This window comes from Neoarthrinium moseri, assembly GCF_022829205.1.
Source record: "Neoarthrinium moseri strain CBS 164.80 chromosome Unknown scaffold37_Wmoseri_CBS_16480, whole genome shotgun sequence".
Lineage (NCBI taxonomy): Eukaryota > Fungi > Ascomycota > Sordariomycetes > Amphisphaeriales > Apiosporaceae > Neoarthrinium > Neoarthrinium moseri.
In genome coordinates this window covers 263,325-285,208 of record NW_026055151.1, presented here as the reverse complement: position 1 = coordinate 285,208, position 21,884 = coordinate 263,325, and the positions used below count along the sequence as shown (strand labels likewise).

The 21,884-nt window shown below is 55.2% G+C and overlaps 4 protein-coding genes across 4 annotated transcripts; 1 reads left to right on the top strand and 3 right to left on the bottom strand.

Moving 5' to 3' along the window:
• Positions 1-995: 995 nt before the first annotated feature.
• On the bottom strand, positions 996-1,958 carry JN550_008708 (uncharacterized protein; the record flags this gene model as incomplete). Its single annotated transcript, XM_049320699.1, has 1 exon — positions 996-1,958. One exon carries the CDS (start codon positions 1,956-1,958, stop codon positions 996-998), a length of 963 nt encoding a protein of 320 aa, XP_049169366.1.
• Positions 1,959-3,807: 1,849 nt separating this feature from the next.
• Positions 3,808-5,985, bottom strand: JN550_008707 (uncharacterized protein; the record flags this gene model as incomplete). The annotated part of the gene is made up of 1 exon (XM_049320698.1): positions 3,808-5,985. One exon carries the CDS (start codon positions 5,983-5,985, stop codon positions 3,808-3,810), a length of 2,178 nt encoding a protein of 725 aa, XP_049169365.1.
• Positions 5,986-17,610: 11,625 nt separating this feature from the next.
• Positions 17,611-18,537, bottom strand: JN550_008706 (uncharacterized protein; the record flags this gene model as incomplete). The annotated part of the gene is made up of 3 exons (XM_049320697.1): positions 17,611-17,787; positions 17,864-18,181; positions 18,262-18,537. The coding sequence occupies 3 exons, from the start codon at positions 18,535-18,537 to the stop codon at positions 17,611-17,613; spliced, it is 771 nt and encodes a 256-aa protein (XP_049169364.1).
• A 433-nt stretch (positions 18,538-18,970) lies between these two features.
• On the top strand, positions 18,971-21,515 carry JN550_008705 (uncharacterized protein; the record flags this gene model as incomplete). The annotated part of the gene is made up of 4 exons (XM_049320696.1): positions 18,971-18,994; positions 19,078-19,182; positions 19,250-19,943; positions 19,993-21,515. The coding sequence occupies 4 exons, from the start codon at positions 18,971-18,973 to the stop codon at positions 21,513-21,515; spliced, it is 2,346 nt and encodes a 781-aa protein (XP_049169363.1).
• Positions 21,516-21,884: the final 369 nt, after the last annotated feature.

Sequence of the window (21,884 nt, the reverse complement as noted above, 5' to 3'; positions counted from 1 at the left end):
GGACGGAGGGATGACAGTTGCAATCGCCGTATATACTGCAACACTGGCCAATTTCGGCTCATTCAGCATAATGATGTGGAGGAAAGGGGTGGAGATACCACGTTACGATGCAGAAGTCAACAATCAGGTTCCTACCATTCTCTTCTATTTTTCTTTCTGCTGTCTCTTGTGCTTACCGTAAAATTCTGTTTTCCTGTTCATTCTTGTCATGGTTGCAGGGGAGGATTGCTAGGGGGGTCTCATCAGTCATGGCAACGCCGTTGATGTTCGGCAACAGCCTGGTTTATTTAATGTTTGCTATGTTGGGGTCTGATCGGCATTTACAAGGCATACCAAGTTGACTTGGGCATTAGCATTGAAACACACGGGAGGATGAAGACTACCCGGGTCGCCAAGATTGTCATATCCAAGCCACAAGAAAGGGCTTCGCAACATTCGTCGTCATTCGTTCCGATATTGCATAGCATGCATATATAGCGCAATTTGGGATTTTTATGTATCAACATGTTTCTCCAACACTGATGCTCCTATGTGTATCCAACCACCTTGAGCCGGTTCAGCGCCCATGATGCAATCTTGACTCCTGGCCTCGAATTGTCTTCAGCCAAATACCCTTTTGGGCACTCTTGTCCGTGATGGCTTGAGCGGTGCGGCATAGCCCGACGTCAGCTATTGTCGATCCCCCGATGGTATTGTTCAACAAACGCTATACCGCGACTTGTCACAGGCGCCACGGCCCCGAGCGCGACCAATCAACCAAATGGTACTGGGCGAGCTGAATATTTGGGCTGGGCAAGCGTGCTGTAGGCTCACGATCCGGGACAACTAAAACAAGAATGTTTCCTGCTAGCGGCGCGAGCTGAAGACGGGGCTCCACTTGTTGGGAGTGAATAGTGGCAACCCAGCGCAGTGCACCTGGTATAAGGGAGTGTTCTGTTCCCTTCTTTCGAAGAGCCCTTGTGGCATCGGTCTGCGTGAAAGCACCAAGGAGTAGATCAGGTCTCGCTGCCGCTGGCGACTGGCATCCGGGCCAGGCGCCTGAGGACCGCAACGACCATCCAGCGCTTCCGGAGGCTGTCGTCCTTGCGCTCCGTCGCCCACGCCCGCTCGGCCCCGTCGCAGTCCCGCTCCCATATCCTCTCGACCTCGAGCCCGGACCCGGCCAGCGCCCGCTCGTTGAAGAAACCAGACATGTTCTGCCGACCCGTGTGAAACCCAGCCACGATCCAGGCCCGCGATGTCGGCCCGTCCTTCATGAACCAGTCGATCGACGCCCGCAGGTTGGCATGCTGCCACGGCATCCAGAGGCAGTCGCACACGAAGACGCGGTCGAACCCGCGCCTGCGGGCCCGGGCGAACGGTGTGTCCAGCTGGCCCCACGCGTGGCCGTCGACCAGTATCGAGTCGGACGCGGCGCCCGAGGGCGAGAAGACGGGCTGCGTGTTGTGGGCCACGTTCTTGTGCAGCACCTCCATGATCGGCGGCGCAGGGTAGTCGGTGACCACGACGCTCTTGGCGCCCAGCAGCGAGGCCATGATGCTCGGCAGCGCAGTCCCGGCCCCGAGCTCGATGGTGTCGAGGCCGCGGACGTCGAAGGCCTTCTCCCCCAACCTATCCGCACCGGGCGCGGCCGTCGCCAGGCGGCTGTCTTCGCCTCCGCAGCCCAGGGGCCGCAGGAGCTGCACGTCCAGGGCCCCGGCCTCGACGAACTCGGCGAGCATCAGGCTGGAGTTCCAGAGATAGTGGCCGAACAGGCGGCGGTCGTCCTCCGAGTCCGGGTCCGCGAGCTGGATGTGCAGCGGCTTGGGCAGGTGCGGCGAGGTGTAGCGCAGCGCGTTCGAGGCGTCGCCGTGCAGGGTCATGACATCGTCGGGGAAAACGACGCCCAGGCTGTCGGCGAGGAAGTCCTCGGCCTCGTCAGCCTGGTTGGCCGAGGTGAGGCGTGTTGTCAGAGACATTCTCTTGATCTGAGATGCAATAATGTCCGTTTTCGCTGAGGGGCGGTTGGGTATGGCTGTTCCCACAAGCCCCAACTGGAAAAAGCGCTAGACGTGGTGGAGGGTGCGGGGCTCCGGAGCACGGAAGATGATGATGTGAGAACGAGACGCATGCCTCCGAGGCGGCCCCGGAGCGTGAGGTACGGCACGGACGAGAATCCACGGCCTCGGCGCGGGAGTGCGTCGGCGCCAGGTCACGGAAAAGAAATTCTTCAACACGAAAAGAAAGATCAGCGGCCCGGCCCGCCGGCCAATCATGTCAAACCTTTGGTTCCAGCGCTTCGGATCGCCGTTGGCCCCTGCGCTTTCTTTTCCTATGTAGGTACCTGTGACTTTCTAGCAAGCGAGAAAGAGACCACTTCGGGCTGGGGGCCCTCCGCCCAAAGAAGAAAAAGCGGAAAGCTTGGCGAGGCAGTGCGGAACGAAACGCAGCGCTGCGAAACGGACTGCGGGCTTCTTGCCTGCCAGTATGGAGGGGCGGTGCCCTTGCGACTACCGTGTGACCCCACGCCAGGTTCGGCAGGGATGAGGGTTTCTCTCATTTCAGATCAGCCAGAGGGGGCCCAGCAGCCAGATCAAACACTGCCCAACCGACCCCCCCGAGCCCACCAAGAAAAGCCCACCAAAGCCCACCATCCCCACAACCCAGCTGTCAACTCTACCGAGATGCTGGCTGGAACCGGTATAGCGACCTCGTTAGCGGTACAGAAAAATCGGGGGCCACTCTTGGCTCCACTGCGCCGGCCGAGTGGATGTGGATGTGGGTGAGCTCAGCTAAGCCCAAGACGTTCCCCTGCAAGTCGTGGGCAGCCATGGCGCACCATTGACTTTGCGGGAAACTGGCCAATGGGGAAGCGCAGGGTCGGGGAGGCCTTGAGTGTAACGCCATGCTCCCCAAAAGTCAGTGGTCCACGGAGAACGCCGAAGACGTTGTTTGAGGTTCCCTCAATATACTTTTCTGGCTGAGCGTCCCCTTTCCGACTTGTGGCCTCATGGCGCGGACCGAGACGCGTGGCTTGGCGAGGGTTCCCTCCTGCTACTCATGCCGTTCTCGGTGAGTTCTTGGCGGGCCTCTGGTCTGTTTCAGAGCGACGTAACTGACTCCTGCGTGGGGAAGGCAGCAGGCGTCCCTGACCGACAGCCGGGGGGGGCCCACGAGACAAGACCACCGGACCCGTGAGATTACAAACTGTAAGTCAGTCACTGTGGGCTTTGTGTACGTTTCACGAGTCGGCCTAGCAAGCGGAGCCGAGGACGCATTACATCACAGCGAAACGAGACGCACTTTTGTGTACTCGGGGCTATCTGCCGTAGCCTAGTCTCAATTATGGAGATAGTATCTGGTCATGAGAGAGCCATCATGATGAGTATGACATGAGAATGAATATCAAACAAGGGTATCATCACCACGCTCAGAGGTGAGTAAATACAAAAAAAAAAAAAAAAAAAAACAATAGCCGTCGGAAAACCCGGGCAGCGGAGCGCAGAAGGTAGCGTTCGCTGGGGGAAAGGGCCACCTTCCAATGCACATTCCAATCCCGTCGTGAATGTTTGTCGCCCGCCGCTCCTTTTTATGAATTCCTTCCTTTAATAGCCTCCCAGAGCGTCATAGTGTCATTAGTCCGTCAATAGCAGATACAAGATACAGTAATAGCCTGCGCCAGTCATGCTCCGTCGTCTCTCTTTTGGTAGTCGGTGTCATCTCTGTGTACGGAAACCGGGCGGTGATTAGGTGGGTAGTGGTATATACGTAGGTTGCGCAGCCGGTATGTGTGAGGAAGAGAGGGGTGGGTGGTTGCTTGTGTGGCTTCTATTGGCCCGCAAGTTCCAGCATCTTGCGCATGTCTTCCTCGGTGGGATCATCCGAGATCCAGACACCCTTCTCTTCATCCGTGGCGCCGAGGAAGCCGTGCGCGCGGTTCATGGTCTGAACGTCAAGATCGGTGACGTACGACTTGCCGTCAGACAGCTTGAGGCGAACCTCCTGCTCGGTGGAGAGCATCATGTCGTCCTTGGCCAGGCGGCGAGGTCCATCAAAGACAGCCATCACGCGCTTCTTCATGGTCATCTGGCCCTTGTCAAAGCCCCATGACGAAGGATAGTCCCGGCGGCTCTTGCGGCCCTTGGTCTTGGCGTTGAGCGCTGGGCCGCCGCGGGAGTGCGTCATGCCGCGCGACTTCTGAACACCGTTGACCGGGTTGCCCTTCCTCTTGGGCGAGGGCTTCCGTCCCTTGTAATCGGCATCTTGGAAATCGTCTTCGTCCATGTCCTCATCGTCTTCCTCATCAGAGAGGGGGTTCGTCTGGGTCGTGAGGGGGAGCGAGTTTTTCTCGAGGGTCTGGTGGACCTCCTTGTCGTTCTCGACCTCGGCCAAGCGGCGGGCGTTGACTGCCTCAGCGGGGTCTTCCTGCTGGACAATACGCAGCACACAGTCGTCCAGATGCTCATAGAAGTCTTGGGCATTGGAGAATGTCGACGAACATGTCGAACACTTGCCGGTGGCGTCTGGTGCGTATCCGGTCAACTTCTTGCCAGTGTTCACCGAAGTAGAAGTCTTCTTGCGGCTGTTCGGAGGGGTCTGCTCAACACCGTGCACGGCTGTGAGATGTCGCTTGAAGACATCAGCCCTGTTGAACGACTTCTCCGCCGCCGAGCCCGATCCAGGACAGAAACCGCACACCATGGTGCCCTTGTAGTGCGTCAGGGTGTGGCGGTTCTTGTCGTATTTCCGGGCGAATCCCTTGACGTGGTAATCGCACGTCTGGATCGGGCACTTCTCTGGACGTTCATTCTGATGCGTCAACATGTGCGCCTTCAGGTCCTTGAACGTTTTGCCGCAATCTGGATGGGGGCATCGCTGCTTCTCCTTGGACTCGTCTCCACTATACGAGTAATCTTGCGACTGGAATGATGACAAGCTTGGCCGGCGGCCGTCCTGGGCAGGAACTGCGAAAGGGCTGTACTGAAAGGCGGGAACGTAAGGCGAAGCGCTACCGTTCCGCATGCCAGGCACGGGCGAGGTGGCTCCAGAGAGTGCGGGAGAGTTGGGGTAGGGGTTCTGTGGTGAGAAAGTGTTCTCATATCCTTGCATGGGAGGCCCCATGGGTCCTCTGAGCTCCGGGTGAAGTACCGAGGGATCTGGACGAGGGCGCGAGTCAGTACACTTTTCCCTTGCATGGAAAGCCTTCGCATTTGACAGAGGAAACCGACAACCAAGTGGAGCTGCGAAATGACCGCTGCTCTGAGAAAAGAAAGAAACGCGCGGAGTCTTGGCTAGAATGACAGGACTCGGTGCTTCCACGCTGCTGGGACTGTCCCATTGCGGCCCAGCCGTGATGGGAGGTGAGAATACAGAAGGGGCTGAAGACATAGGAGATTCGAAAGTGGCCCTCGACAGCGTCGGGGAAGAAGAATTGTTCGGTAGATTGGTGTCGAGCGCGAGGCCGGGCGGGACAAAATCGTCGGACGATGACACAAAGGAAATAGAATCGGTCTGCGTACAATTTCTAGGGACCTGTGCCAACTCACCAACGAAGCCAGGCTTGCTCTCATAAACCATGCTGTATCCCTCCATCTCTTGGGGGACGTAGGTCGAGTATTCGGTGCCGGTGCAATAGTCGCCAACGATGCCGGGATTTATGCTCATGGCGTTCTGGCCGAACTCTGGGTTATACGCCAGTTGGTCGTGGTTTGAGTGTGGCGATCCCATGTTGGACGATGAAGCTGAAGTGGTCGAGAGGTTCGAAGACGTGACTCGAAGCTCGCCGTCTTCGGGATATGCCCCAGGGGACAGTCTGCTGTCAAAGGTATACATTGGGTTGGGCTCGAAGCCCGAGTGCTGAGGGAATCCAAATGCTTCGGGGCTATATTGGCCGTCCATGGGCGGTGATGCGTAGCCAGCCGGCGCTTGGCTCTCGGGGTAAAGCATGAAATCTTGTTCTCCAGATCTCGGGAACATGTGATATGGATGATCTGTTATCGATGCCATTATGGCTGTGTTGTGAATTGGTGATTAGGACTGGGTCCGCAGCGGGCCAGTCTGGTGAGCAGAGCTAAGCTGCTCTCTGCGCGACCACCAAATACCTGATCAATGCAGGTGGAATGGCAAAATCCAGTAGTCTTTGACCAAGCTCCAGGATGCTCAGAGCAGAGTGACCAGTGTTGGAATGGCTGCCCTCGTAGGGTGTTTACGCCAGGAAACACAGTGATTCGCGACGGGTGGCAGTGGAGTATATATACCAGTTGTAAGTGCCAGGGACCTCTAAGCGTTCAGGATGAACGGAATGATCCAAATTTCGCGTGGCTGTCGGGATGATTTCTTCTTCTTCAAACGAACCGACTTGTACACGGCCAGTCCGGAATTATGCAGTGGGCTGTGAGACGGTCTCCGACTGGGTGTTAAAAGGCAAGATAGATGTGAAGCCTCTTGGGGGTCTGTTCACAGCAAGCAGAAGCAACGACGATGCAATGCCGTGGAGGGTATTATAGGACAATAGAGTACTGATGCTTGGTTTCCATGAATGGGGGCAGAAACATTCAGGATGGGCCGTCGAGGGGAACTATGCACTCATATAGGCCATAGCCCGCCGACGTGGATCTGGGAATCTTCTGCCCTACAAGAGCCTGGGTGGCAGTGACCCATGCTGGCCAGGGGTCTTGCAGACAAAAGTCCGCCCATGTACCAATGTACCTGCCAATGATTCTGTACCGCCTAGCCGGCTGGAGTCGTGGGTACAAGCCTGCCGGGCCCTTGTCATCTTCCCACTCGGTCTAGCCTTTTGGGACGAGATGGGGGCATGATGCTCTAGTGTCGAGTACACCAGTACTTGGGTACGTATCTTCGGGCAGGTCTGCAGGGTCCAGATTGAGTGGGTTGCGAGAGTCAACACGGGAAGCCTGCTGCCAGGACGTGGTACCCCCTGCCAGCGCATTCACACCAGGCCAGGTCGTGAGCGCTGCGCTTTTCGATGTGCCCAGATGGCCGCTGAGCAAGCACTCTTGCGCGGGCTGTCGCCCGTATCCATCCCATCCAGGTACAGGATTGCGAGCCACAAGGGGGAGGGGAGTTTTGCACCCCTGGTCACATTGGACAGCCTAGTCGCCCAGAGAGTCAAGTCTCCCTCCATACCGCATACGTACATACATTCTCTGTCAACATGCACAGTAAACAGTGCGTGTACGAAGAAGGATAATCACGGAAACTGGCCCCCTCCCCTCCCAGCGATCCCGTACTCTGCAATCTTGTCAAGGGAGCAAGACAGGCATTGTAGATAGATGCCCACGAGGGTGTTCGCTCTTGGCCCAGGGCTCAAGGCTCGAAATCACATACGTACTGTGCTAATAGACATAACCGTGGGTGACTCTTGTCATTGCGATCCCGTAGCAATGTTGCCCGCGGCTGCGGTACCCAGGTCTTTGTCAGAGTCAGGGCCTCCCTGTGGCTACCTTGCTTTTACGAACTTATGCTTCTGAGGACCCTTAACCCACGGGATCATGAGACTCAATATTGCCAGGGTCCAATAATGATGCATCGAGGTTCCTTCCGCCGTCGGTCGCGGCTGTGGCACGCTTTACTCGAAAATGGAGTTGCCGGATGTTGCAGTCTTGGGGTCTGAAGTCCTGGGGGATTCTGAAGCGCTGGGCCCGCTGCTAATTGGGCTTGAGGCGCCTAAGGGCTCTAGAGCACATGGGGGCAGCCAAGGAGCCAAAGTCTAGCGACAACGGCCTTGACGCCTTCTGGACCGCCGAAATGTCTCAAGCGCGCGATGTCATCTCCATAGCTTCTGCGCTATACCCCAAGCTAGAAGCAGGAGGTCGGAGATTTCTCAAAGGAGTAAAGAAAGACGAGAGAACGCCTAACGGCGGGGTCTCGAACTGCGCTCTGAAGAAACGCGGAACGGTGAAAGAAACGTCCACCCTAAGGCCCGGTGGAGGCTGTATCAGCCCGAGCTCGCTATCATTCCTGCTTGGGGACCGCCGCCATCGGGCAGTATGGTGGAGGCTGCGACATAGCATGGCATGGCAGGGTATGACATGGCATGTGCTCAGTCTCCTGAGTTCCACGTTGGCTGCCTGCGTGTGGTGGTTGAGCCGACACAGCGATGAGTCGTGCCGGCGCAGCGTCATCTGGTCCAGGAGCACTGGTCGACGAGACTGCGTCAACTAGTCCAGTATATTTTTGTTCGCCATCCGCAGCGCATGTGCATAATGCTCAATAGTTGGCCTCCTCGTCTTGGGGAGGTGCACAGCCTGGGAAATCTGCAGTTCAACCGTGGGGTAGCCAATCGAATCGTGCAGTGGCCGCCCACCGCTACTGTCAACTTCCAGGTCCAGGGCCGGTTTCGTGCTGTGCACCGCCCGCCCTTATCCTGTTCCAGTGCTGACGCACGCACATACATAGCAGCACCTATGTAGCTCTTGCAGTGGTGGTCCTATGTATTAACAAGAGGCGAGCACAATAGTAGACGCGGCACATAGTAGTATTCAATTGCCAGCCCTCATTGGTAGTCTGTTAAACGTGATTCATCTCGGCAGGCCAGCACATTTTGCCATGCATAACACGTATCAACCAATGATGACATGTAACATTACGCAGTAAGCATCTGCTCGAAAAGGCCGGCCTGCGGGTTTACCTAAAGCAGTGATTCTCCAGCTGTCATGAGTTCCCGGCACTTTCGCAGATGTCCGGCAGCTCGTTGTTGAGCGGTCAGGGGCCCATTCGCTTGTCAGCGCCGCAGGTCTTGTGTAAGCGAAAGCATCGCGAGCTGTCGACGAAACGCATGATGACCGTGCGATGGAATGCCGCCCTCGAAGACATATTATGTGCTTGGCGTATCTTAACCAGTCATTTCAAAGCCCTCCTGTACGCCCAGTTCTGTGCGTTTCGAACGTTGAATCTAACGCCAGAAATGCCCTCTTTCCGCCTGAAGCGCTTACCGGAAGCCCACTAACAGGAGGTCTGTCTTGTCCACCAAAGTCGTGATGAGTGGGGGCCGAGACCTCTGCCTAATGGGGACAGGCCTAAAGCAAGGGGGTCGGAGCCGACTGACTGGACGATGCACAGGGATTCGGACCAGGAGCGGATGACATAATGAACGGCAGGGGACGTCGACGAGATTGATAGGATTGATCATTAAGCTCTGAAGATCTTCATTATGGAGCCTGGATCTGCGGCAACATCGGCAATACTTTGTGTGATCGCTCCCCATCAACACAATACAATTTGTACGACTGGTTTACATGAATGGTGGCATCTTTACTTATTTCGCGAGATCTGTGGGATGATGTCTTGGATCTGGACACTGTGATCCGTTAACCGAAAGGCGGCCGGCGCCCAAGGGAGAGAGCGAGAAGAAACTCAAAATTGCCTCTGGCCTATCGCATGCGCGATTGAGGTTTTTCTAAATGATTCGTGCTTCTCCACTATGGAGTGTGAGGGACATGCCCATATGAACCTTATCAACATGTTTCCGCGGTCCCGTTGCTGTTTCGCGACAATATTATCATGGCGATGTCTACTCAAACCGTGCATCTGGAGTAATTTACTATGGTAGTTGGCGGCAGTAGTCTGATGTGGGGTTTGATGAGTGAACGTTGTCATTTCGCGCTATAGCGTCCGAAAGGGTATAGCGGTGGCTTAGTGCCTGGGCTGTCCAAGTCGGCGAGTCGGGGACCAGAGGGCAGGGCAGCTGATTGGCCGAAATACGGCATTTGAGCGAGAGCTTAATTCCAAAGATAGAAATACGCTGAGGCGGTGCGACGCGATTTTCTGTGTCACCCTATGGTGATGGGGGGGACGGTCGCTCAGTGCGTTCAGAGGAGGTGTCTTGGAAATGGGCGCGCTAAATCCAAGGCAAGTCGAAGCAAAATGCTGCCTGACAACGGCAGACGACGGCGCGCGCTTGAAGCAAGTGCAGAACGCCTTGGCTACCATTGCGTGCTTCCCGATTCTCTACCGAGCGAGCGAGTCGCAGTGGTCCGGGGGTGGTGGTGAACGTCATCCGGCATGGCCCTCGGTAGGTGGTACAGGAAAGTCTGCTGGTAAGTTACGTAGGCTGTCTCTCTCGCCAGGCTCTCATCGAATGATGCTCAGGCGGTTACTTAGTCACTCGTTGATACGTTCCTTAGTAGGGTTACGTGCCATGAAACCTTGCATGGCGGTGCAAGTCAGACTGTGATGGGCGAGGCGATACGAATATGGTTGCCAGTCCACGAGGTCCTCTGCAGATCCAGGGATGCCCGTGGGTTTCTGAAAATTGGAATGCGACCTTGCTGCATATGCCCATGTTGCTGTCGCTGTGCGACCCCATCTTTCGCATTGAGGTGGCTGCTGCGCGTATAATCCAATCATCATCAGACCCTGGAGGCGCGGTGGAAAGGCCGCGGTTGCAAGAGTATGCAAAATTACGGCGCCTCAGCCCTACCACACCACGTAGGGCTGTTCTCAGGTAGTGAACACGACTATGTACTTGATCAGGGTGGTTCATTATATTGGCTTCCTCCGGCCCCACTCAACATAGCCACCTCCAGAAGCGATATTAACGCTACACGTGGTGTCGAGGATGACATCTGCCGATGGATTTGCCTAGTCCGTGGGATCCGCCAGGTCTTCGGCTCTGAACGGTTCAATGCCACCACGTGGAGTTTCACTCCTACTTGTTGTCGTTGCGCCCGATTTGATCCTTCATTTATGCCGCGACGATTCAGGCCAGACAATTGGTGCAGTGTTGATAGGATTCCTGTACAGAAAAGGGGCAAGGGGGAGTGCCATTTGTGGTGGGGGGAGGGGAGCAAGGAGCATTACAGGCTCTGTTGGGGGCTACAGACAGAGCCGCATCAACATGAGACGGTTCATCATCCCCCCGACCCACGAGTAAGCACAGGGGGTCGTTCAATTGCAACGGTCTTGTCTCATTCACCCCAAGCTCGAGCCTTGTACCCGAATATCGCCTTCTGCTCTACATGACATTCATGTCGATGATCCTCATCATCCTACGCTGAACCGAAAGGAGTCGTATTTCAGGGGAATAGGTTTACCGGCCGTAAGAAAGCAGTAAGCGAGCGCTCTTTCATGGTGATGGTTTTGGCAGTTGGGCAGGGTTTGGCATTGAACAACCGCGTATTTTTGGGACCAAACAATACGAATGGATAGGATCACTAGAAAACGTGGAGGTTCCCGTCAGCACATATGTGGCGCGGTATGCTCGCACACCCAAAACCGTACTATCTTTCGAGACTACCAGTAATATGAGAATTACAAGGTGAACAGCAGTAACTTCTCTGCCGTGTCAAGGATCGAGTGCATATGCCACCTAGTGCAGAGACCTTCGCTCCGTACCCAAGAGAAAGTCATCACAAACTAAAGCACTTGAAAAAGCAAGGCCCGTTATATGGCGTTCTACTATGTACTCCCCTAGATGGAAAGTGACAGCAATCGTGAAGCGCAACAATGGTCAATGAGATTGGTTCGATTAAGGTTGCCAAGACGGATTGACCGAAAGCTTTGGCTATCATGGGCCGTAGACGACTGGGGCCGCAGCACAGACCCCGGGAGCCTCCGCCCCAACCCTTTGGCACCAAATTGCATCTGTCAGAACTATGCTGAGCTTCAGTCAAATCACGATGACGAACGCCAGCCACAAGAGACCCTGGAACCTGAATTAGCTCGCGACCTGCTTCAGCGAGAGACCCGACAGTGTGTTAGCTCGACTAGTGGCTCCAAAGCTTCATTCACGTATTCTTCGTCGTTAGCACTAAAGAAAAACCCGCTCAAGTGACCAAGTTACCTGTAACGGTCACCGCAAAGAGATATGAGGGAGACTCCCAGCCCAACCTTATGAATAACTCAGAAGAACAACCTTCATACGCCACGGCATGTCTACTGCGATACTATCTCCACCGTGGGGTGGGTTTTTCTACTTCAGATCCAAAGCGGCTGTGATCAACGACGGAACACTCCCCGCCCCGCCCTGGTATTGTCGGTATTCTCGTCGTGCTTGATCTCCCTTGCTCGAAGCCTTGGATGTGCTCTAAGCGGGATCTTCGTCAGGGCACAGGCCTTCGCTCGTGGTGAATCATCAGAACAAGCACAGATCCATGGGCCAAGTCTGGTGGGTCGTTCAGCTCAGGCTTGATCAAAAGCAGAAAATTTAGACGAGAGGACCCCATACACTCAAGCCAGAAACGGCCTGGCGCCATCACAGTAGTGTCTCCCCTGCAGCAGCCATCCTCTGCACCCAGCACGCCTACGCCCTCTCTAGCGCTGGAGGTCACGGGTTGTCCCCTTACTAACCATTTTACGTATACACTTGCTTGCTTGGCAACTGCATCTACATGCAGTGCGGTGAACTAATCCGGCAAACTGGCACTGCCAGCACAACGGCCAGGGCAGATTTCGGTCGGTGGTGGTAATGATGATGATCATAGACAAGCTCGTCAAAGTGCCTACGCAAGGCAGTCCCAGCCCGAAAACAGCCGGAGAGCTTGGGTTCTGAACTGGTCGCTAACGCCTCCCGGTAGCCGAATCGGCAGGCTTCTCCGGAGTTGATCAACCACGTCGGCTGACTATCCGGGCGAACTGGTGCGAGACTTACAAACTCCTTTTCATCCCTCTAAAGTAGTGTGCAGGCTCGGTGAACTCTGCAACCAATCTACTTGACATCTGTGAGACAAGTACCTGCATAGAGAACACCCCCCAAAAAGCATTATTGAGAACCCCAAGCGTGATTTCCAGTCCAACAGGGGTTTTGGCGAGTACAGTGCAATTACCATCATTCGCTTCGCCTCGCGGATGAAGTGGATGTGTGGTGTTGATAGCAATGGTGGGCATGCATGTACCACAGCACTATGGCATTATCATCGTCTTTGATCAATGTATTGGTGTACACTGCCTCAAGGTTTAGCTCTCTCCACCTCGAAACATCATAGGCCGGTCTTATCTTATAAGCTAGGGCACTGCGGCTTTGGGGATTAGTGTCATGACAACCGACTTAGACACCTACGGTGTTATTGCAATGATAGACCACCAAGACTGTCCGTAGGTATGCGCCGCGGGTTATCGAGCCAGTATCATCTCTAAGCGTGCTCTCGCAAGCTCATCTCCAATTATCGCATCAGCTTTGCCCAGAAACTGAGCCCGCATTAGATCAGCAAACTACGACAATACGTCTGTAACGGGAACGAAATCACGATGACACCGCTCTAGGATGAAGATCCTACAATGCGACTGTGATCCTAGTTGCCATGTTTCAATGCTTGGCCGCAATCCCAGCGAAAGAGGAACAAGGTTAAAGTGGGAAAGTAATAAGATCTTCTGTTAAGATCGAGCAAGACGGGGGGCCAGCTACATCAAGTAGAGCATCCCCTCTGGTTGGCTGGTTTTCTGCAAGCGACCACACAGTCGGGATAAGCAGCGCCTCCGTCATGCGTCAGAAGTACAGGATACTTGCAACATCAATGACTGGCGCTGCTCATTCCAAACTCCAGGGTACAGGTACCAGACCCCGTATTTCGTGCTGACGTCCCCATCTTGCCTTACTGTGTAGAATGTTACCCTGCTATTTCTGGAACACACTGCAAGGGTCCGTAAATTGACAACTCCCCCCCTCCAAGTCAAAGACATCAACTCCCGCACACGAAGCCGAGGGGGCCATGCGTACGTAGTAAGCCGACAACGCTTTAATGGTTCTGTTCCCACGGGGAGACTGACTGACGCTCAGCTAGGACACTTCCCGTCTACTGTAAGCACGCTGTGAGCCACTAGTCGGCCGCAACCGAGAATGGGTCCCCTCCAGCACTTGGCCTGGGGTCTATCAGGACCATTTCGCATGTGGTAGCAGACAAGCCTGATAGGCCTACATGACTGATGATCTTGCGGCCAAACCACTGTGTGGGTGGGTCGAAGACCCCGGCCGTCTTTCCGGAACGCCAAACTCCCGTGCGCTCGGTAGTAGCCTATCAGCCTGGATACCTGGCAGCCTTGGTCCCGATGTAGAAATTCCGCAATTCTGCGGAACAATTAGCATCCCGCCCTTGGGTTACGCTACAGCATCTCAGACACCAAGCATGCAACTGGTCAGATTTTAGAGCTCTCAGAACCACCGAACCACAGAACCGGGACCGGGACCAGGGCCGCTTGCTGGGATAACACATGGCCCGCGGCAGAAACAATCTCCCGGATTACGCTGCATAAGGATTGATGGATGGCAATAAGAGATTCGGTACGACGGTCCCTGCTTCAGTAGCATTGCTACAACACAAAGCCAGAGTGACATAGCTTACCATGCGTAAAAGCGACCATGTCCGAAACACTGCGCCTTAGCGATGAGATGGCAGGAGAGACGTATTGCGCGATCAAGTTACAGTAGATGGGTATCGCTAGTGGCACAATCTCTGTCCGTCGCCGGCAGGCAAGGCAGGGGTATCAGAGAGATTAGCGATGACTAGGACTTGCTCTACCTACTGTGTAAGTTACCGGGGCATCTGGCAGCTCCAGTACTGTGTAAAGCGAGGGATTGCCCGATGATCTTGTCCCAAATGGTGGCCTTGACGCTGGGGCGCGGCGCAGTGGGATTGCTGCGCTGTCATGACAACTGATTGAGGCTCTGCTCGGCTCACAAGCAAATTTGTCCAAACTTACATGAGATGTTGCCATCTCATCCACTGAAACTACTGCAATCAGCTGTGCTGTGGATTTCACAGCACAGGCGCAAAGCCAGCCGAGGAGTGGCTCAACCCGGACCATTCGGACAGGTCTCTGCAGGTGCCACCATCCAGCCAGCCGGTACCCTCTAGCTCGGTCGCCCTGGCGGACCTAATATATTCTGGGATCGTGGGATATACCAATATGTCTCCTCATTTAAGCGATCTAGCCGGGCTAGCCCAAGGAATTCACCGCCAAGTCAGGTTTGTCAACGAAGCAGTGACCCCTCATCTTCACACAGTATTTTCAAGGATGAGCTTTATCAACTCAAATTAGAAACATGTTCCTTTCGCGGGAACGAGAGGTGTTGTTGGTACCGCCGATCTAGGAACGCATCCATCGCAGCTAACAGGCATCATCGATGTACCTAAGTCCCGGAGGACTATACCCGCTAATTCAACGGCGTCCTGTGCGGTTCCCAAACTAACGGCACCTCCTCGAACCATCTCCCGAAAGGTATACGCTACAGAGTCCGCAAACCGTTAGGGTTCAAAACTGTTAGAGTTTATGCTGTCGCTCATGACTAGGATCGTACGATATCCAGAAACGGACGCGAAAGCGTAGTACCCCGGAATCTTTCGTCGGTGCTGTAACAAAAGGTCCAGACTCTTCATCGGCCCACTGACACAACCGAGTGGGCTTGACACAACTACCAATCATCCGGCCTCACTACTTGTCGCGGGGTGTCCCTTGTAACATACCGAATGACCGGCATTTGCTCGATGGCAGTCGGCGACGTCCTCTACCATAAAAGCAAAACCTAATCTGTGTGCCCGGGGACCAGGAACTGCAGGTCGCGTACGGAAGGATTTCTAGCCTACTATGGTAGAGGACAAGTCACGAGCTAGTAGCCGAGATATCAGAAGCTCGGTCGCCTGGTCGCCTGATCGCATCCCGCGGCCAGTGGACCGCGTACCGGTACATATGATGTGCACATCCAATAACCTCCCATGACCGTGCAAGTCAACCGCGGAGATGGCCCAGGCCCTGGAGCGCATATTCACGACCCCATATACTCGTCACCCTTTGGCCCTGCATCACTATTTGAGGGTATTTTCAAAGCCAGCATCCTTGGTGGCAGCCACCAAGCAAGGGTGACGGATGTGCCGCAGCTAGATCGTCCCAACAGATTGGGTCGAAAAGCCACGAGCAAATCCTACGCCGTCAGGCGGATGCCCTTGATACCATCAGGACCTCATTGGTGGGGAGTAGGCAGCTAACAGGCGTTGCTTTTCTTTAGGCTCTAAACGACGTGTCTCAGAGGCATCGAATGGCAGTGGCCCTTGAAATGCGGACTGCACTCCTCGTATGCAACGTAAATGAGATCGTAGCACAAAACCAGTATGCTTTTCGCGATCGTAAAGAGCTGCACCAGGATCTCGCCAGGATATCGCCAGGGTCTACAGCTGGTCAATGGAGAATGCCGTCTATGAAATCATCACGAGATCGCCTTGCCAATAGCCCCTGCCTGGACCATAATCTGATCAGATATGGTACGCTATGGGAGGGGGACGGGCAGCTGGTGATCTAAGCAGCACGACCCTTGGTGACGGTCCCAAAGGGCAGAGTTTCAGTGTTTGTCCCGACGGATTGGATGCTCACGCGCCGCCCCGCGACGGTCCCGTTCTCGATGCCACCCTCCACGCTTAACTTCGCCGCTCTCAGTATAGCCCCAAAACATTTGCAGCCTGCACGGGACAGGTTGTTGTCCAGGCTCCCCCGAGGGAGATCGGTGGAATGCCCTGCCCGCCAACCTGGCCCTGGCGAGACGAGATTTGGAGATGAATCTCTTCATCAAACACCCACGATCCTTGCACCTGCCCAAGCTGCCTGCCCATGAATCTCACTCAGTAGTGCCTGCATCGAAATGGAGTAGCTTTGGCAGGGGATAAATGGGCAGACCGAATGGATTCCGAACTCGGTAATCCAAGCTTTTTGCGTCGTACGGCAGTTGATCTGCATGCCCTACTCCTGGTGGTCCGGGTTGAGTGTTTTCCGAGATTGTCGAGTTGCATCCCCCATTGGCAACTGTGTCTAGCACACGGTCTGCTGGTCTAGGCAGGTCTCTCTGTCTGCAGCGTGCGCAACCTTCAATGCTTGCTGGCCACCCTCCTTTCTGCTGGTCTGGCTGTGTGGTCTTGTACGTTGCCTGCCATGGCGCAAACATATGAGGGCCGGCATAGAATTGTGTTTCTGAATATAGGTAGACGTGCATCATGAGAAGGCCCCCGAGGGTCCCGGGCGATTGCCGCGGGCTGACCTGAAGCTCGAATAGGATTGCATGAATGCATACAGGGCTGCCTCGTGGCAAGGCAAATATTGACTACCTAGGTATTCTACGGAGCAGGGGGGTAACGGCCGTAAGGTCGCGCGGGACCCCGTAAATGCACCAACTACTGCTACAGATTCATTTCCACCCATCGCATTTTGCTCTGGTCGCCCCATTGACCTCAACTGGAAGTTGTATCGCCCGGTCCCGAAACTTAGCTCGGTGGGTATAGTTTACGCCAGCTGTTGTACGGTTAGCATGTTGGCGTCCTGAGCAAGTCGTGATTGAGCCGCATTCGAGCTCGCAGCCATGTCACAAATGACGAGGATAAGCCTTGAGCCAGCGATAGTGTTCGGCATATGGTCGCCCTGGCCTTGTCAAGAACCCGTCACACAATCAGGCGCCGTCACGAGGGTCGAGAACATGGTATTTCAGCCAACCTTAACAATCCTTTCGCTTAACCAGGGCCAGATCGTCCGATCTCAAGGTCGTTTTCCTAATCCAGTGTCATGGCATCTCAGAACGGCCGGGGGCGTAGCATGCATGCCACACGCTCTGCAATAGGATGGGCACAATTGGCCCACAGCCCCCTTACTTTGATACTTTGCGGCTCCCTGTGGATGCTGGTCGTCCGGCTGGTGAGCCTACACGTTGGCGACCTCAGTCCTCCATCCCCAGCCCCCGACAGCGTCTTCAGCCAGCCTCCTCATGCCGGATGCCTCGCAGATCATCAGAGTGACTTCCCGAACTGCACGCACCTGCTCAACGGTCGCGCCTCCATTTAATGCACCTCGCAGATGACCCTTGAGTTGAGGATTCACCTTTGGACAATCGATTTGTCAGTATCCATAGCCAATGCTTCGCTGCAAGTCAACCCTGAAGCTGAAGTGGACTTACATCCTGCGGAATCAGTCCCGCGATCAACACGAAGGAGGTTTCTGCGGGCGTAAGGACGCTGGTGTTGCTGATGATGTGGCCGTAGACCAGCCTCGCCGTCAGGCCTAGATCCTCGGTGCCCGATCTGTCCAACTGCCCCATGATTCGCCTTGCTATCTTGCCGTAGATCTTGTCGAAGAAGGTTTGCCCTCGCTGTAAGACCTCGGAACACGGCACCTCGTAAACGTCTTTGACTCTGCCCGTCGGTGAAGGATATCCGGGCTCATCAAGCATCCCAGGAGGGGTTGCCCCCTTTAGAGAGAGCAGTGAGTTGATCGTCTGCCACGGGAAGTCAGTGACAAGTCCATTCCCGCGGCGCAGGATATCTCATGAGCGACAGAAAGTGAGCCAAGTATTACCTTTGGTACGCCGCCGATGGCAGATGTTTTTATGAGCGCCTCTCTCATCCTACGGGCGACGCGGAGTTGCTGGTCCGGGGAAGAGCTGAGGTCGGCACCATGACTCCCTGTCTCCACAACATAGGTGTAGATTTTGGGGATCTCATCTGGTCGGTTTAGAACAGCCAGTGCACTTGCAGCAACTATATACCACGTGTGACGGGGTAGACCTGGATGATTCCTGAGCGTAGATAGTAAAGCCGGTGTCATCACTGGCGCGAGTGCCGAGGCTATCATGTTGCCACGTCCACGTCCACGCCCACTGCGTAGGCTGCGGGTTAAATACACAGGCTCGACATGTCCGCACGGCTTCGACAGAAAGCTGTGCGCATTCGACTGAGAGCGAACATCGTGGACCAAGACCCGGAGCTGTAGGCAGAGTCCGGTGGCCCGCTTCGGCGTGCCGGGCGCTGAGCAAAGCGCCCCGAGACAGACGTCACGTGGCCTGTGCCTCGCCCCGTTGGCCACTGGCGTTCCGGTGCGTCATCCCGCGCCGCGTCCCCTAAACGTGGCAACAACGAAAGGCCAAGTGCGTTTACGCTCACATTCCCCTGTAGCAAGCGGCCGATTGCTCAACGCCAGCCAGTTCCAACATCAAAATGATGAAGACTTGACCTGCCCGCCAGCAGATCCTCCATTTCACCACCTCCAGTCCCACCGAGCCGCCACCATGAGGCTGCTCTGGTACGCCGGGGTAAGCTGCCGTTCCTCCCACCCGTTGAGCTAGCTGTGGGTAGCTCGACAGAGCTCCGGCCTGACTGACTGACCATCGTCTAGTCCTCGGCGGCGCTGGCCGCAGGTGTGGTCACGTATGCCTTCAACCAGAGGGCCAACTTCTATTCGGCCATGGTGTACCTGTCGCAGAACAACCTCAGCTTGATGGTGAGTGTCCACCGCGCTTCCGTGCCTCGGGCTGGCTCCCGCCACTAACCCACGTGCCCCGAGATAGATCCTCATCAACCTCATCCTGCTCGTGTACGGAACCTTTGTCTACGGCCTGCAACGTCTATGCTACGGCCAGCTGCGACCGGTCGAAATCGAACAGCTCTACGAGAAGGCATGGTTCGCCGTGACCGAGACCTGTCTGGCCATGACCATCTTCCGGGAAGAGGTGGGAGCATGGTTCCTGGTCATGTTCACGGCTTTGGTCACCGGCAAGGTTTGGGAATGGATAGGCGAAGGCAGAGTCGAGATCCTCGAGCAACAACCGCCGGCGAACCCGCGACTCTTCCACACCCGCCTCAGCATCTCGCTCCTCCTTAGCATCCTTTACGACACCTACCTCTTTACATATACCGTCAACACAGTTATTCAACAGGCGCGTCCTAACATGATGGTCATGTTCCTCTTCGAATTCGCTATATTGGCGACATGCTCCTTCCGAACGGGCCTGCGATACGTGCTCTCACTGGTGGAGATGCACATCGTCAACAAGCAGACCCAGCAGAGGCTCGAGGAGCGGCGCACGCAGGTCAGAGACCAACGCGCCGATATTCTGCGACGCCGCGAATCTGGAGATTCGGCGGAGGCCGAGGCCGCAAATCAAGAGGAACTTCCTGATGAGGAGGTGGACGAGATGGATATCGAAGTCCCGGGCTGGGAATCCAAAGGCCAATGGGTCCTCGGTCTGGATCTCTTCGCCGGTAAGTAACGACAAGTAGGACTCGTGTGCCATTGCTAATACTGTGGCAGACTTCGTCAAACTGGGTGTCTATGTTGGTTTCTTCGCCGTGCTAATGATGTTCTACGGCCTACCTATCCACATTATGCGGGATCTCTTCCTCACGACAAGATCCTTCCTAAAACGACTGAGCGCTCTTGTCAGATACCGAAAGGCTCTTCAGGATATGAACAGATATCCAGACGCCACTGAAGAAGAACTGGCCCGTGAGGATACTTGCATTATCTGTAGAGAAGCGATGAGACCGTGGAATCCGGCAGCTCCTGACGCGGTCGAACGATCGCGACCCAAGAAGCTGCCTTGCGGTCATATCCTCCACTTTGGTTGTCTCAAAGGCTGGCTGGAACGCCAGCAAGTCTGCCCTACCTGTCGACGGTCTGTTGTCATCGATGGAGCCAACCCCAACGGGGAAGGTGCCGCCCGACCAAATGCTGGTGCCCAAGCCCCAGCGCCTGGCCAACCTGGCGGAGGCAATGCAGGCGCAAACGGTGGGCAGGAACAGCAAGGTCGGCCAGGAGGTGGTGGTGGCATGCGCATGTTTCAATTCGGACCTTTACGCTTGGGCTTTGCCCAAGGCAACCCACAGAACGTTCAAGAGATGTTACAACAACGCTTCAACGTTGGGTTGGATGGTGCGCCTGCGATGGCGCCGCCGGCGGGTGGCGTGCCTCCGCAACCTCAACAGCATGCGCCTATGAACACGGGCGGTCTCTCCGACATCAGCGCACAGCTGCAGAACATACAACAGCGCTTGCTGCAAGAGATACAAGCGCTTCAGACAACACAGGTGGAGTTGCAGGCCACAAATGCCATGATGGCTGAGCTGCAACGTTTACGAATGGCCCAGCAGCCTCTAAATGGATCAATCCATGGGCAAGGCGGGATTACCAACCATGGCCAGGTTCCGGCAGCTCAGATGGCTCCAGCAAACGCTTTACCACAATTCCCAGCATTACCGCAGACCGTCGCGTCTTTCACTCCCTTCCCCCAACGAATCAACACACCGTCCGTTACTAGACATGGCGTGACGACGTATTCTACATCGATTCCAGCAGGCAGTCCTGATTTGCCAGAAGGTGTCGTCATTCCCCAAGGGTGGACTTTGATGCCACTCCAACGGATGGACGGCTCCACGCAACAGAATCTCCAAAATCAAGCAACCCCGCAACCTGAAACCCCTGGCCCTGCGCGGGAGCAGCGAAGTGCAAGTCATGACACAACGGAAGGTGTTGCTCGTAGCGAACCATCTAATTCACGAGGTGAGGGCACACTTGGTGGTACTCCTGTAGTCAACCCGTCACAGGCGCGGACAGAGCCCCCTCCAGTAGCTGCTCCCACCCCAGTGGCACCAAACTGGGGTGGCCCCGCCCAGCTTTTTGCCAACAGGGAAATTGGCACATCTTCTAGAGCAGATGAGGAGCCCGAGAGCAGCGAAATCACTCAACAGGGCGAGCGGGAAGAGGGCTCCAGTAGCGACAAAGGCAAGCCCAAGTCGGTGACAGTAGAGGATGCGGAAGACGCAGATGATGATTAAAGATGGATACCCTATCAACAGTAGAATACAAATCAACCTATAGGCTTGCACCAAGTCCTCGAGAACAGCATAGGGTTCGGTGTTAGGAGTCGTATCTTTGAGAGCAGTCCATTCATGTTAAATCTAGATTCAGTGAGGGATGAACTGAGCGTTTCAACATGGTTTTCGATATCGTGTGCGCGCAAACCCAATTAATCGAAGATGAGTTTATGAATCATCGGGATCTCATTGAGCGTTTCATATGTGCGGATGGTCTCGAAACCCCCCACGTTGCACTTATTCTATCACTGCTAGATAAAACCTTCAGCATTTTTGTTGATGTTCAAGAGAAACCAAGAAACCCAGTGGAAAACGAGCACGGTGACCGAT